We start from the raw sequence: 13539 nt of genomic DNA, 5'->3' as shown, positions 1-13539 counted from the left end.
CTGTGTGCATTGGTTCTTTTTTTTTTTTTTTGCTGGTTCAGCCCACCCTGAGGGTGGGGATGGTGCCTTATGTGGTGCCGGGAATTGAACTGTGATCCTCTGAGCCTACCTAAGCTTGCCTAAGCAGGTGCTTTAGACCACTGAACTATCTCACTGGCCCCTGTGCATTGGTTCTTATGCATGGATGTTGATGTGTTTTATTTTAACAGTACCAGTTGAACATAGCCTAGATGCAGATCAATAAACAAAATTTGGAATAGTCATACCATGGAATCTGCTCAGCAATAAAAAAAGAGATGAATTATCCATATGTGAAGCAGATCTCAAAATAATTATGCTTAGTGAATGAAGTCAGCCCTTTCGGCCAGAACTGTCACTTCCAGTAATTTGCCAAAATGACTAACACAAAGGGCAAGAGGAGGGGAACCCAGTATATGTTTTCCAGGCCTTTAAGAAAACATGGGGTTGTTCCTTTGGCCACATATATGCGAATCTACAAAAAGGGTGACATTGTAGACATCAAGGGAATGGGTACCCTGCAAAAAGGAATGCCTCACAAATGTTACCACTGCAAAACGGGAAGAGCTTACAGTGTTACCCAGCATGCTGTTGGTGTTGTTGTAAACAAGCAAATTAAGGGCAAGATACTTGCCAAGAGGATTAATGTGCATATTGAGCGTATTAAACACTCAAAAAGTCATGATAGCTTCCTGAAACATGTCAAGGAAATTGATCAGAAAAAGAAGGAAGCCAAAGAGAAAGGTACCTGGGTTTACCTGAAGCACCAGCCTGCCTCTCCCAGAGAAGCACACTTTGTGAGGACCAATGGGAAGGAACCTGAATTGTTGGAACCTATTCCTTATGAATTCATGGCATATGCTGGGGATGTTGCTCTGCCATTCAGTACTCTAATTGGCAGCTTAAGTGTTCTAGGACCTATGTAAAAATAAAATCATCCTGTTCTTAGTTGAACAGGTATGTGGTGCCTTCTTACCTCAGAAATATTTGCAGCGGATTTTCACTGTACCTGGTAATTGTGTCTGGTCTTTACTCTTCAGTGTTTTTCTTGCTGAGTGATATTGCTGAGGTATTGTGCAGGTGTATATACCCAAATATTCATATATTTATAAAATATTTATATTGGCTTGAAGATTCTGTAAATCATCATGGGAAAAGATGTATCAAAATAAATGGAATTCACTTCAGATACAAATGTTAAGTCCACTTCAGAAATGTTAAATAAATTGTTTAAAGTGAATAAAGCCAGGCAATAAATGAGTATCTTATCTATATATTTTTTTTTTTTTTGGTATTTTAGGACAGGGTGTGCAGGGTCTCCCTCCATAGATAGGACTCGTAGTGATCTTCCTGTTTATAGCCTCCTAAGTGCTAGGATTACAGGTGTGCACCACCACACCCAGTCTCAGTTGCAGTCTCAGCGCACCCTGGAGGCAGAGCTGTCATGGCAGGCCCGGGAATGAGTATATATTATATGATTTTGTTTATATGAAATTCTAGAAAAGATTTAACTAGGTTGGTAGGTTCTTGGTTACCAAGGGGATCAAGGAGGGAATTAATTGCAAAAAGGGTCTGAAGAGACTTTTTGGACTGATGAAAATGTTTCCTGTCTAGGCTCTGGTGGTGGTAATATGACTATATTGTTAAAATTGTAAACTTAATATAGTGAATTTTGTGCTTGTAAATTACATTTCAAAGCTGTTAAAAAAAAGACCAAATCTATATCATAGTATTCCTATGGAAAGAATAATAGACACAAATCAAGTATGGGATTAGTTTGGGAATTATGTTTTTATTAGACATTGACAATGAAATGAGGTTTGGACTTACGGGTAGTGTAGCAACTTTGACATCACCTTAAGATTTTCATCCTCTGATAGTGGTATGTTGGGAGTGACATACAGCATAACTCTAGAGTAAAATCTTAGTCATAGAACTTTGTAGTTCAGAATAGTTAAAAGATTGTTCAAAATACTGATTATGTTTGAGGAACAATCCTTTACTTCTCCAAATCATCAACTACTGGGGAACTTAGAGTAGTTGGCAGTTGTGATATGTGTGGGACTGATAGGAATGTGTGTATTGGTGACAGTAGAATCTTTGACTAGAATGTTTTTCAGCCATTTTTTCAAATGGTGGAGAGGCCCATAGAAACTTAATTTGCCAAACTTTGATACTGTAATCTTCCAGTAACCCAGCATAGAATAACGATGGACTGTTTACTTCTCACAGTACTGTCCAACTCTGAGTCTCCTGAACTGTGATGACATTTTGTAGCTAGCACGAAATTAGCATTCCTTTGCCCATAATGTGACAACTATGTCTTAATCACTGTTTCTTAGATAAGCACATGAAAGATCTGCTGTCTAAACTACTGAACTCAGGCTATTTTGAGAGTATCCCAGTTCCCAAAACTGCTAAGGAAAAAGATGTATCCTTGGAAGAAGAAATGCTAATACAATCAGAAATGAAAAAACAATTAGTGAAGACTGAATCTATCAAAGAGTCAGGTTTGTTGTAATCTCTGAAATTTTTCATGGCTGAATTTTAAACAATCATTTCAAAATTATTGCCTTATTTTAATTTGCTAGGTTCTAGGCCACGAATTTAGCTCAGTGGCACAGTACTTGGCCTTGAAAGCCTGAGGTCCTGAGTTTGATTCCTGGTCCAAAAGGAAAAAAAAAAAAAGGACTTGGATGGTGACTCAGTTACTCTTTTCTCATTGCTGGGACAAAATCCCGACAATCAAAATGAAGGAAGGAAAGGTTTATTTAGCTCAAAATTGCTGGAGGTTTCAGTTCAGACTCAGCTGGCCCGAAGGTAGCATTTCACATGGCTGAGAGTGAAGGTAAGGCCAACAGCTCAGGCAGCTACCTAGCTTCTCTTCCCTTCTTACATTGTAATAATGCAAATAAATTACCTACCCCAGGAGAGGTGCAACATCCACACCCACAGTAATCATAAACTCCAGGAGCTGCCCCATGACTGCATGAGGCTGTGGAGGGCACCTGTATACAAACCATAACAGATGGTATCTCAGTTATTCTCCTCTTGTTCCTGGGACAAATACCGGACACCAAAAATGAAGGAAGGAAAGGTTTATTTAGTTCACAGTTAATGGAGGTTTCAATCCATACTCAGCAGGCTCCAAGACAGAGCGGCAGATGGCAGAGGGCTTCAGGGTGGCAGCAAAGAGCAGCTGCTACTGCTAGCAAACCTCTCTCCCCTCCTTACATTTGTATGCAGATTATCTGCCCTAGGGTACTTACACCCATAATCCCAGCATTGGATCATGACTTAATCACAAACTCCAGAAGCTGCCCCATAACTGCCAGAGGCTTTGGGGCCACACCTAGACAGAAACCATAATAGATGGCTTTTGTCCTAATAGGTTCTATATGCATGGTTATCTTGATAAGTATAGCTTTAGTAAACCTTTAGCTTTAATTGTCATGACTTATAGAGTGAGCCCTAATAGCAACATTAGGTTATATTTTAAGTTTAAAATGTGACATTTTTGGAACCTGAATGGACCTATTATACACTACCATTATTAGAGTTGCAGTTTAAATGTACAGTGTAGTAGGGTAGTGTTGCAGAATAAGGTTAAAAGACATAAAAGAAAAATTGGCAGAATTTGGGAAAGAGCATACTTCTCTAGTGGCCATTTTCTTGGGAAAGAATTATTTTAAACAAAGCTTGCCCCCCCCCTTTTTTTTTTTGCCTTTTTCTTGAAATTGTATTTATTGTAAAGAAGGCAGGAGTCATTGCGGTACTGGGGATTGAAGTACCTTGCGCTTGCCAGGCAAGTGCCTATTCTACTGAGCTATTTCCCTGGCCCAAAGGCAGGCTTCTGATGTTCACCAGCAAGTGTCTAGTGATTTCCCAAGTTTATGGCCCTTATTTAGTAGGTCCAGGGCTTTAGTGTGTCCTCATTTGCCCTTGTTCCTGACCATAGACTGATCTAGAAAGCCCCTGTTCCAAGCTGGGATGACTCATTGTTATCCCAAAAGACCTGAGCTGTAATTCTAACTTTAATAGAAAGCGGTATATATGGGTAGGGGGAAATACTCTGATTTTCAATAAAAGATAAACTTGTAGCTTAAACTTGACTTGAGCAGGAATTATCTTCTGTAGGAAAATCTCTTATCTTCAGTTTGCCTCAAGCTGCATATTTTTTGCCCCTTTTTGGGTGTTGGGATTGAACCCAGGGCCTACTGCATGCTAGGCAAATGCTGTACCACAAAGCTACAACTTTAGTCTTCCACATGCTTTGGACCAATAAGTAATAGTTTGAATTACTCCTACAGAGCATATACTTTCATTGTTGCATTGTCATTTTTCTGTTGCTCCAAAATGTGTTGCTGGAATGAATTACAGTAAATATGATTTTAATCAAGTAAAATCATATTTTAATCAAGTAAAATCATATTTACTGACACGCGAAAGATTGGCTAATAGTCTTTTTAATAACCTAATGGTTATTAATATTCTTTTTCAGAGACTCTCACAGAACTTACGCAGCCAGAGATACAACCACAGGAGGTAAGAGTGAATGCTTATTCACTCATCTTGTGTCTTCAGCCTTTTGTATAGTGCTGTGGTTAGGGTGTGAGACTGTAGAGCCAGATAGCCTTGAACTTAAATCTTGGTTCTCAGCTTGTTAGTGACTTGGGGTCAGATTGGTAGTCCGGATGTGTCTGTTACCCTTGTAAATAAAATGAGGATAATATTAATAAACCCTTAGGGTTATTGTGAGGATTAATGGAGTAAACCCAGATTACTTACAATTTGACCTGGCACAGGAGCTACTATAGTCTTGGTCCCCATGTTAGAATGTAAAGATGTGTAGGATTTTGTGCTCTCTAGAATTAACTCATTTTATCCCAGAAAGGGGGTATTTGTTCTCTTTTAGAAATGACATTGAAATTTGTGGAGGCTAAAAAGAATGAGAGAAGGAAGAGCACAGTACAGTTGCTAGGAGGGAAGTAATGAGACGGCTGGTCATTCAGTAAACTTAGGTTTACTAAAGCATCTGTACTTTCCTTTCTGTTTGCCAAGCAGTACACTTTCCTATAGTTAGCTGTCCTCTGCCTTAACGTGTAAGGGAGTTGAGAAGTTATGTGTGGGGCATCCTAAGACTGGAAAAGATGGAATAGCCTGTGTAAAAGGGATTCAAGCAAGCAGTCATGGTACCATAATGTGCAGTTCTTGCTAGTACTAAGTGAGTCAAACATAAATTGCTGCTGTGGATGTTTCAAAGTTCTGTTTCAGGACATGGAGAAAAAGGCAAAGACAAAGAAGTAGGTCAGTCTTTTCAAGTAGGGTAAGGACAGAGATTTCATGGCTTAGACCAGTGGATGGTAATACTAACAGAGTTGAAGTTGAGAGTTGAACATTATTTTCAAAGACTTCTACAAATTTTATGATGCAGGCATGTTATTTCCTTGATTTAGTTTCTTTTCTTTTTGCTTTAGTTTCTTAACAGACGCTATATGAGAGAAGTAGATTGTTCAAACAGACAAGACAAAGAGCAGACTTGGGAAGCAGATTATGTTAGGAAACCAAATCTCCCCAAATGTTGGGATATGCTTAGTGAATCCAGTGGTCAAGAGAAGAAACAGGAGTCTTTCGAGGCTCCTGTTAAGCAGCAGGAGGTATCAAAGCCTGTGGTTTCCTTAGAACAGAGGAAACAAGAGATTCCAAAACTCAGGTCATCTCTACAGGAGGACCAGAAGCAGCAGGAGATCTCCAAACTCAAGCCACCCTCCAACCAGTGGAAGCAGGAAGCACCTAAGTCCAAAGAGGAGCAGAAGAAGCAGGAGACACCAAAGCTTTGGCCAGCTCAGCTGCAGAAAGAACAGGATCCAAAGAAGCCCACGCAAAAGTCCTGGACACCTGTGCAGAGTGAGCAGAATGGCAGCAAGCTGTGGAACTCACCCGTGTGCGAGGAGCAGGATTCTGAGCAGCCAGCCACTTCGGAGCCCTGGGGCCCCAACGCTGAAAGTCAGACACACTCCTTAGCGCCGCAGTCGCAGATTTCTCCCAAGTCCTGGGGCGCAGCTGCTGCAAGCCACATTCCAGATGAGCAGCTGCTGCCCAGGGCGCTCAACACAGAGCCCAAAGATGTGAGTAGAGGCCTGCATCTGCTTTGTTGTAGTAACTTACTGTAGCTGTTTGGTTCTCTTCAAAAAACACAGTAAAATCCATGTGAAATTAAAAGTGTTTTGTCTGGAGGCCTGGGGTAGAGGGGTTCTCTCTGCAGTATAGAAAGAGCAAGAGGATTCAGAGAAGACCAGTGTGAAGTGGAAGTGGTCTGTTGGAGGTGTGAGAGAAAGCACATCCAGCTCCTGCAGTAGGTTAGGGGCTCAGAGCTGGACACCCAGTGCAGGTCTTTCCTAGGGTGGGGTCCCCACACGCTTCTCCTTCTCACTTATTTTTTTGAAAAGTCTCTACCTGAGTTGTTATTTAGAAAAGGGCATTTGTTATGCTAAGTGCTTTATAATGGGAAACCACTGAAAGTTTGTAAGAAGTTTCCAGCTGTAGGCTGTCAGCTTGGCTGATTTTTAAGGGTCTTCACTGTTCCTGCAAAAGTGATAGACCTTTTTTTTTTTTTCCCGGTGTTGTGGATTGAGCCCAGAGCCTGGGCACTGAGCAACCTTACAGTCCTTGAATTTTTTTTTATTCTTTAAATTTTGAGGCAAAGTCTTGCCGAGTTGCCCAAGTTGGGCTTGAATTTGAAATCTTCCTGCTTCAGCCTGTCATAGTACTGAGATAGGTGTGTGCTACCACACCTGATTTGTAGTATATACTTGTTAATGAGTAGGTTTTCAAATTTTCTTTTTTTTTTTTTTTTCCCATTATCACCTTTACATTTTATTACTAGTTCTTAAAAAAATTCAGATCTTTTATTTTTTTAAATAATTTTTTATTTTTATTTTTTAGTGGAACTGGGTTTGAACTCAGGACCCTGCGCTTGCCAGGCCAAGTGCTTATTCTACTAAGCTATCTCCCTGGCCCTTCAAATTTTCTTTAGAAAACCGGAAGCTAATTTATGATGTAGGGCCTAATCTGAAAATTTTATGCTGTAATTATAAAAAGTTTAATACCAAAATTTTAATGACACCATGTGTTATACAAGTGGCAGCTAATTCAGAAGAGACTGTCCTGTGAATGGGTGAGTGCTGGGAACACTGCAGGACAGGATGCTTACTGCATTGTGTGGTTCACTTGGTGTCCCACTGTCTCATGGGTGACTTCTGGCCACAGTTCCATTTTTTTCTGTATTTTACTTATTTGTAGCTACTTAAATTAGTTTGTACTTTTACAAAGAAGGTACAGGATGATTGCAGATATTCCAGTGATGGGGAACTATTTGCATTTGTTCTGTATTTAGGTTTCAAATAGGACATAAAAAAAATAGGACATTTTTAGAACTAGGAGAATTTGGCATTAAATATTTTGTAGTTAGGTTTTGAAGTATGATATTTAGTTTAAAAAACAAAACTTTCTGTTAATGATGGTCCTGTTTTAGGAATAAGTGGCTTATAATGAATAATCTTTGGATACGATGCTATATATGAGTATTGACTATTATTAAATTATAAATTACTTATTTACCACTGTTCATGATATACACATGTTGCTAAGAAGTCCACTAAGAAATGTGAGCGTATCTTCTGGTGTTCTTGCCTCCGGGCAGCCTCTTTGTTCTTGGGTGCCATTGTCCACAGTGGCTTTCTAAATGTGAGTTTTTGGTCCTCCAGAAACATGAGAAGTCATTTTGCTCAGGGAGAGCAGAACATTTCATTTTATTTCATAAACTGCCTGTAGCTTAACTCCATCTTATGGGAAGACAGACACTTTTAGTGTTGCGTTCTTCTGTTCTTGTTACCTTCTTTTTGAGTGCTTGTGTTATCTTCTTCCTGGTCCGCTAGTACGTTGATATCCTTATTTCATTAGCCAGATACTAGACAACAGTAGTTGTAGTGTGATAGCAGTTTTGTGAAACTTACACAGTATTTCAAAACCCAACTTAATATCTCAATAAAGCTGTTTTTAAAAAAGCCTGATTTGAAATTTTCCATCAGTGCTGACCCTTTACCATATTAGAGTATTGAGAACATCTTATTTGTTAAATGGGACTCAAGGGGCTGGTGAGATGGCTCAGTGGTCTAAAGCACCTACTTAGACCAAGCTTAGCAAAGAACATAGACCGTGGTTCAATCCCCCAGCACCACGTGCCAGCCAGCCCCGCCCCCTGGTGGGCTGAGCTGCCCCCCCATAAATAAATAAATAAAACTAAAAAAAAAAAAATGGGACTCAAAACCTGGGATGCTTAGTTGGAAAAAGGCTAATAAGCTCTGTTGTATTCAGATAGCACTATAATGACATTGTGGAGTCTTTCAGTAATTGAGCAGAAACATGTCAGTAAGATGCAGTTTGCTCATCTGTTTTCTATCTCAGCTGTCTAGAATGTCACTAAGTGTAGGCCAGGGCAGAGTGGAGCTCAAAGCCAAGACTAGGTGACATGAAAGTAGTCACTGATGCTCCAGCTTTACTCCGTGCAGGAGCACTTCTTTATTCACCTAGAGTCTATTAACTTACTGGTACCTTTGACAAATGTAGCTGGGTGAGTTCTCAGGGAATTAGAAAGCTGAGAAGTCATGCTCAAGGTGAACTGGGTGCAGTGGCACACATCTGTAATCCCAGACTCTGCGAGGACAAGTCAGGAGACTTGCAAGTTTGAGCCCACCCAGGCAACTTACAGACTAGTGAGACCCTGTCTACAAATGAGCGGGCTGGGGTGAAACTCAGGTGAAGGACTAGACTTAGACCCCATTACTGAGAAAAAGCAAAAGAAGTGACTATAACATGTTGCATATAATTCGAAGTATGGAGAACTTTTAAGCAGTGTAGCCTGAGTGCTAACCACCTCATAATCATCAGTAACCTAATGAGTATAATTAACTTTCAATGAAATATACTTTCTCAATTCTGAGGGATGTATGTATATAAAACATTATAATGTCTCTGAAATCAGATATATCCTAAAATTATGGTGCATGTTTACCGTGGTAGTAAATTTTGCCCAGGGGGAATAATAAAAGTTTTTGTTATGTGTCACAGTCAGTGGTGTCTTATCAGAAAGAACATAGTGATTCCTGCATTCTGTGGCTTGCCTTTAAAAAGGGACTTTACTAACATTTTTCTGAGGGGGTGAGAAACTTTTTGAAGTTTGCTTAAACTATTTTTGCATTTATGTGGAAATTCTTGGTCCACGATAAGTGGGATAAATGAGCATTGTGTTTAGTTTGTGATGCCGAGGTTTCCTGAGGCAGGCTGAGGACTTTGAACTGCACTCTTATATGTGGTGGGTTTGTCTTACAGGTGCCTAAGCCCATGCCTCAGCCTCTAGGTTCTTCCTCTGCCCTTCCAAAGGATCCAGTCCTGAGGAAAGAAAAACTGCAGGATCTGATGACCCAGATTCAAGGAACTTGTAATTTTATGCAAGTATGAGCCATTAAAAAAAAAAAATCCTAAATGACACTCACTGGCTGATGCTTTGTGATCAGAAGCATTACAGGGGTCCAGGGAGATAGCTCAGTAGAATAAGCGCTTGCCTGGCAAGTGCAAGGGCCTGAGTTCAATCCCTGGTTCTGGGGGAAAAAAAGTATTACAGGGAAACCGCTAAGTGTTACAGGGAAATGTTGCCCCTGAGTCCTGGCCCTGCAGCCCTTCATGGTACACATTGTGTCACTCTGCCCTTTTTCTTTGATAAAATGAAGGCTAGCAACCCTGCTTCCTTAGTTCTGAGTAAGCAGATGAGAGAGCTATAGAGTTCAAGGGGTAGCTGCTCCAGGTTGGCAGGGGTCCCTTCAAACTGGAGAACCAACTGCATGCTTGTCTTCTAGGTGTCATGGTATAGAAAAATGATGTTATTTGCTGCCTTCAGGCAGTTTGTATTCTAGCTATAGGAGATTGTAAACATGTGCTAATCTAGTAGCTAAGCAGTTATGTGATAGAGACTCAGAGAATTTCAGAATAGTGTGATATTATTGAAGGCTGAAGTTGTCAAGTGGGCTATTTTTGTTTGGCAGAAATACCTGGAGGTATGAATTTTGGCCTAGGTTTAGATTCCAGTCCTACCAGTTACTACCTCATATAACCTGTAGCAAATGATTGACCTCCAGCCATTGACTTATTTGCAAAATGAAAGAATTGCCTACTCCTTTAGATTCTCTAAAGATAAAGAACTGTGATGCTCTTTGCAAGTGCGTAGCTTATGTGTGCAAGTGTGTAGCTTGTGCATGCAAAATGAGGGAGATTTTCCTGAGAGAAGCAAGAGGAACAGATAGAAGAGTGATTTCTCATTATGAAAATGTTTACTAGTATAAGCTAGTGATTGGTTACACCCTCTCATTGGATGGGTATAATAACTTTAACATTCAGACTGGACCAGGATTAATGCTTATGCTTAAGACTTTAGAACAGAAGTGTTTTTCCTAAGTCAGGCCTTAGAATTGTTCTTACAGTTTGAATATTTGACACAACCAAAGGTGTGGCAATTTTGTTTTGCAGCATTGGAAATAAGCCTTGCATAGGCCAGGCAAGTGCTTGACCCCGAGCTGCATCTCTAGCTTGGACAGCTACTTGAGAGTTTATGTTTGACTGTTTTTTAAAGAATATTAAAAATTAAAAATTTTTAATTTTAATGAAAAATTTTGACTCTATAAAGAACTTTTAAGCATCTTTAAATAGTTACTGGCTAGATATTATACTTCTAACAGAGTAGACCATGGCCAGTACCATGAATAATTTGAAGGTAATAGCTTGTAAATAAATACTGTAATCTTTGGGGCTATTCATTCTTAAAAATTTTGTTTTTAGGAATCTGTTCTGGATTTTGATAAACCTTCAAGTGCAATTCCATCTTCACAGCCGCCTTCAGCTGCTTCAGGTAGCCCAGTAGGTATGTAGTGTTCTAAAAACATGGATGCAGACAGCTTTAGAACAGTTGTTTCTTTTACAAATCATTTACTCTACCTAGCTTAGGGGTTGAACAAATATGCTTCTCTTTACATAAATGTACCTATTGACCATCAGAGTTATAGATAAGTAACTTTTAAGACAGTGTACTAAATGACTTGTTTATGTTTTTTGGAGAAGGTCTCTAGCTGGGTGAATGGAAATGTACAATACTATTTTTGCGAGCTTTTAATATTCTTCCTGTGGCCATTTCTGTTTAGATGTTGCTTGACTCCTTTGCACTCCACTTAGTGCTCCTAACTGAATGAGATTAACACAGTGACCAGCAGTGGAGCCTGGATTTAATCCAGTCTGATGCTGCCAGGCTCAGGCTTTTTGCTTCATGCTAGTTTCTCTCAGGCAAGGGTGACACAGCCAAAGCCACAGTGTGCAGGAGTGCAAGGCTGGCGTAGTGCTTCCTGGATGAGGTAATTAGAATAAATAGAAAGGACATAGCTGACGTGATGGACGTTATCAGGAACCCAAGCTGGAAGCTCTGTGATTGAGAAGCACATTAATATGCATCACCAGAGAGAAGAACTCATAGCTTACCTTGCAGTTTGTGAAACTGGTGTATTGGTTAATTTCTTGTGCATTGGTTAAGTACTACTCATGGCAACTCAGGTTTTATATTGTAGACTACTGTTCCCAGTTATTTTTAAAGTCGTAGTTCTTTTGGAAACCTTGAAATTCTGTTTTAACTCATTTAATCTTAAAAAGTCAAGTATCACAGATTAACTTAATCCATTTTGTAGGAAGTGCATGTTGGACTTCTAGCTGGCGGGTTCTATGTAAAGTATAAGCTATAGGGTTTTTTTCCAGTTGATGTGCTTGAACTTTTCACACCACAATGCTTGGTTAATTTCATTTTCTGCAGTATCTACAGAGCAGAATCTGACCAGTCAAAGTGATTTTCTTCAAGAGCCATTGCAGGTAACTTCTGCTTAATCTTTCATTGACTTTTCATTGTTATTTAGGGAAGGACTTCTTGCTTTGGCAAGGAGGATCAGATCGATTCTAAGGTATCTGAATTATTTATTCTAGGGTTTTAGATTGAACACAGCTGATCTTTTAAAGAGTCTTTAGTGACTTTGCTGAAAGTGTCGGTTATAATAGAAAAAGTTAGCTGATTTTATTAAGGAAAGAGCAAGTCTGAAAAATTCAGAGGTACATTGTAGAGAACTTTACTTTGCTACTAAGCGGCTGAAATCACTTAGTATAGTGAATCAGTATTGTAAAAGATTTGAAGAAAGAAACTAATTGTGTCTAGTCTATGGTTAACCAATTATTTTCCTACACTCTGAATTCTTTACATTTTAAAGAACTAAAATCCACAGAGTAAATTTAGAAAGCCAAAGAGATAGACAGGTGTGGTGGTACATACATGTATTCCAGCACTCTGGGAGGCTGAGGCAGAAGGATCACAAATTCTGGCCCAACCTGGGCAACTCAGGTCCTAGATTTAGTGTCGAGTTCTGCAGACCTAAACCAAAAGGGATCAGGTTATTGATGTGTCTGAATACCATGTTGCATTTTCATTAGTGGTAGCTCAGGCTTCATTGGCTTTCTGTTGATCACTTTATTTTTCTTTTTTAATTAATTTTATTTTATTATCTGTTGATTACTTTAAAAAAGTTTTCTTGGTGTCTCTCTGACAGTTCTGACAGTTTTCTTGATGGTAGCATCTTTGACAGAAGTTAAGTATTTTGATTGGTTGATTCAACAGTTGTAATCTTCCCTTCCACAAACTTTTGAGTAAATACAGTTGTTTATAGTGGTTTATGTGTAGTTGGATAAGCGCTGGTGCAGTGTCTAAGTGGCATTTGCCAGGTCAAGTGTGCCAGCGGGCTCTGCAGTGTCCTGTACTACAGCACTGTTTCACTGGAGGGGTTCCATTTTGCATGCTTTAGCTGTTGGGTTTCATTTATAAAGCGAATATAAATACAAAGAATATGTGTTTTTATCTTTTTTTGTTGCTTTTTTTTTTTTTGGTGTTAAGAATCAAATCCTAGGCCTTGTATGTGCTAAGTAGACTGTACACAAAGCTACATACCAGCCACTCAAAGTAACCTTTTAAGTAAAACTTAAGTGTAGTAAAGCTCAGGTAGCAAGTGGCCCATAGAGCTGTAATTTAGCACCTCTGGCTCTTCCCTCATTAGTAGTTATGTCCTTACAACACCCAGTCCCATTCATTTTGTGCACACATCTCAGATTTAATGAGAAGCCAGAAGAAGGGCATATCTTTAGAAACATTCCAATCTCATAATAGTTGTAAATTTTTGGTTGAGTCAAAGTTATACCTATGTAAGTATGCAAAAGGTTTTAAGTTAATTCGAGTATTGCTTCCTGTAAGTGCTTTCTTAAGTTTGGTCCTCATTCTTCTTCTTTTTTTTTTTTAATTTTAATTTTTTAATAGATTGCAAATTGAAAATAAATTATTTACAAACATAAGTGAATATAACAATAAAAATTGTCCAAAATAAAAAAGAAGGA

General features: G+C 39.2%; 1 protein-coding gene across 4 annotated transcripts in view; it reads left to right on the top strand.

The window, feature by feature from the left end:
- The window catches only part of Caprin2 (caprin family member 2), a 52141-nt gene that overhangs the window by 16612 nt on the left and 21990 nt on the right, over positions 1–13539 (top strand). For all 4 annotated transcript variants that reach the window (XM_012514965.2, XM_023716321.1, XM_012514969.2 and 1 more), the window contains exons 6-11: positions 2361–2528; positions 4520–4563; positions 5496–6146; positions 9409–9531; positions 10909–10990; positions 11924–11979. In XM_012514965.2, coding sequence (XP_012370419.1) covers positions 2361–2528; positions 4520–4563; positions 5496–6146; positions 9409–9531; positions 10909–10990; positions 11924–11979 — 1124 coding nt within the window. The remainder of the gene's footprint in view (positions 1–2360; positions 2529–4519; positions 4564–5495; positions 6147–9408; positions 9532–10908; positions 10991–11923; positions 11980–13539) is intronic.

This window comes from Octodon degus, unplaced genomic scaffold (genome assembly GCF_000260255.1).
Source record: "Octodon degus isolate 3935 unplaced genomic scaffold, OctDeg1.0 scaffold00047, whole genome shotgun sequence".
In the NCBI taxonomy this organism is placed as follows: domain Eukaryota; kingdom Metazoa; phylum Chordata; class Mammalia; order Rodentia; family Octodontidae; genus Octodon; species Octodon degus.
The sequence above is the reverse complement of the archived record's forward strand: the minus strand, read 5'-3'. Positions and strand labels throughout refer to the sequence as shown.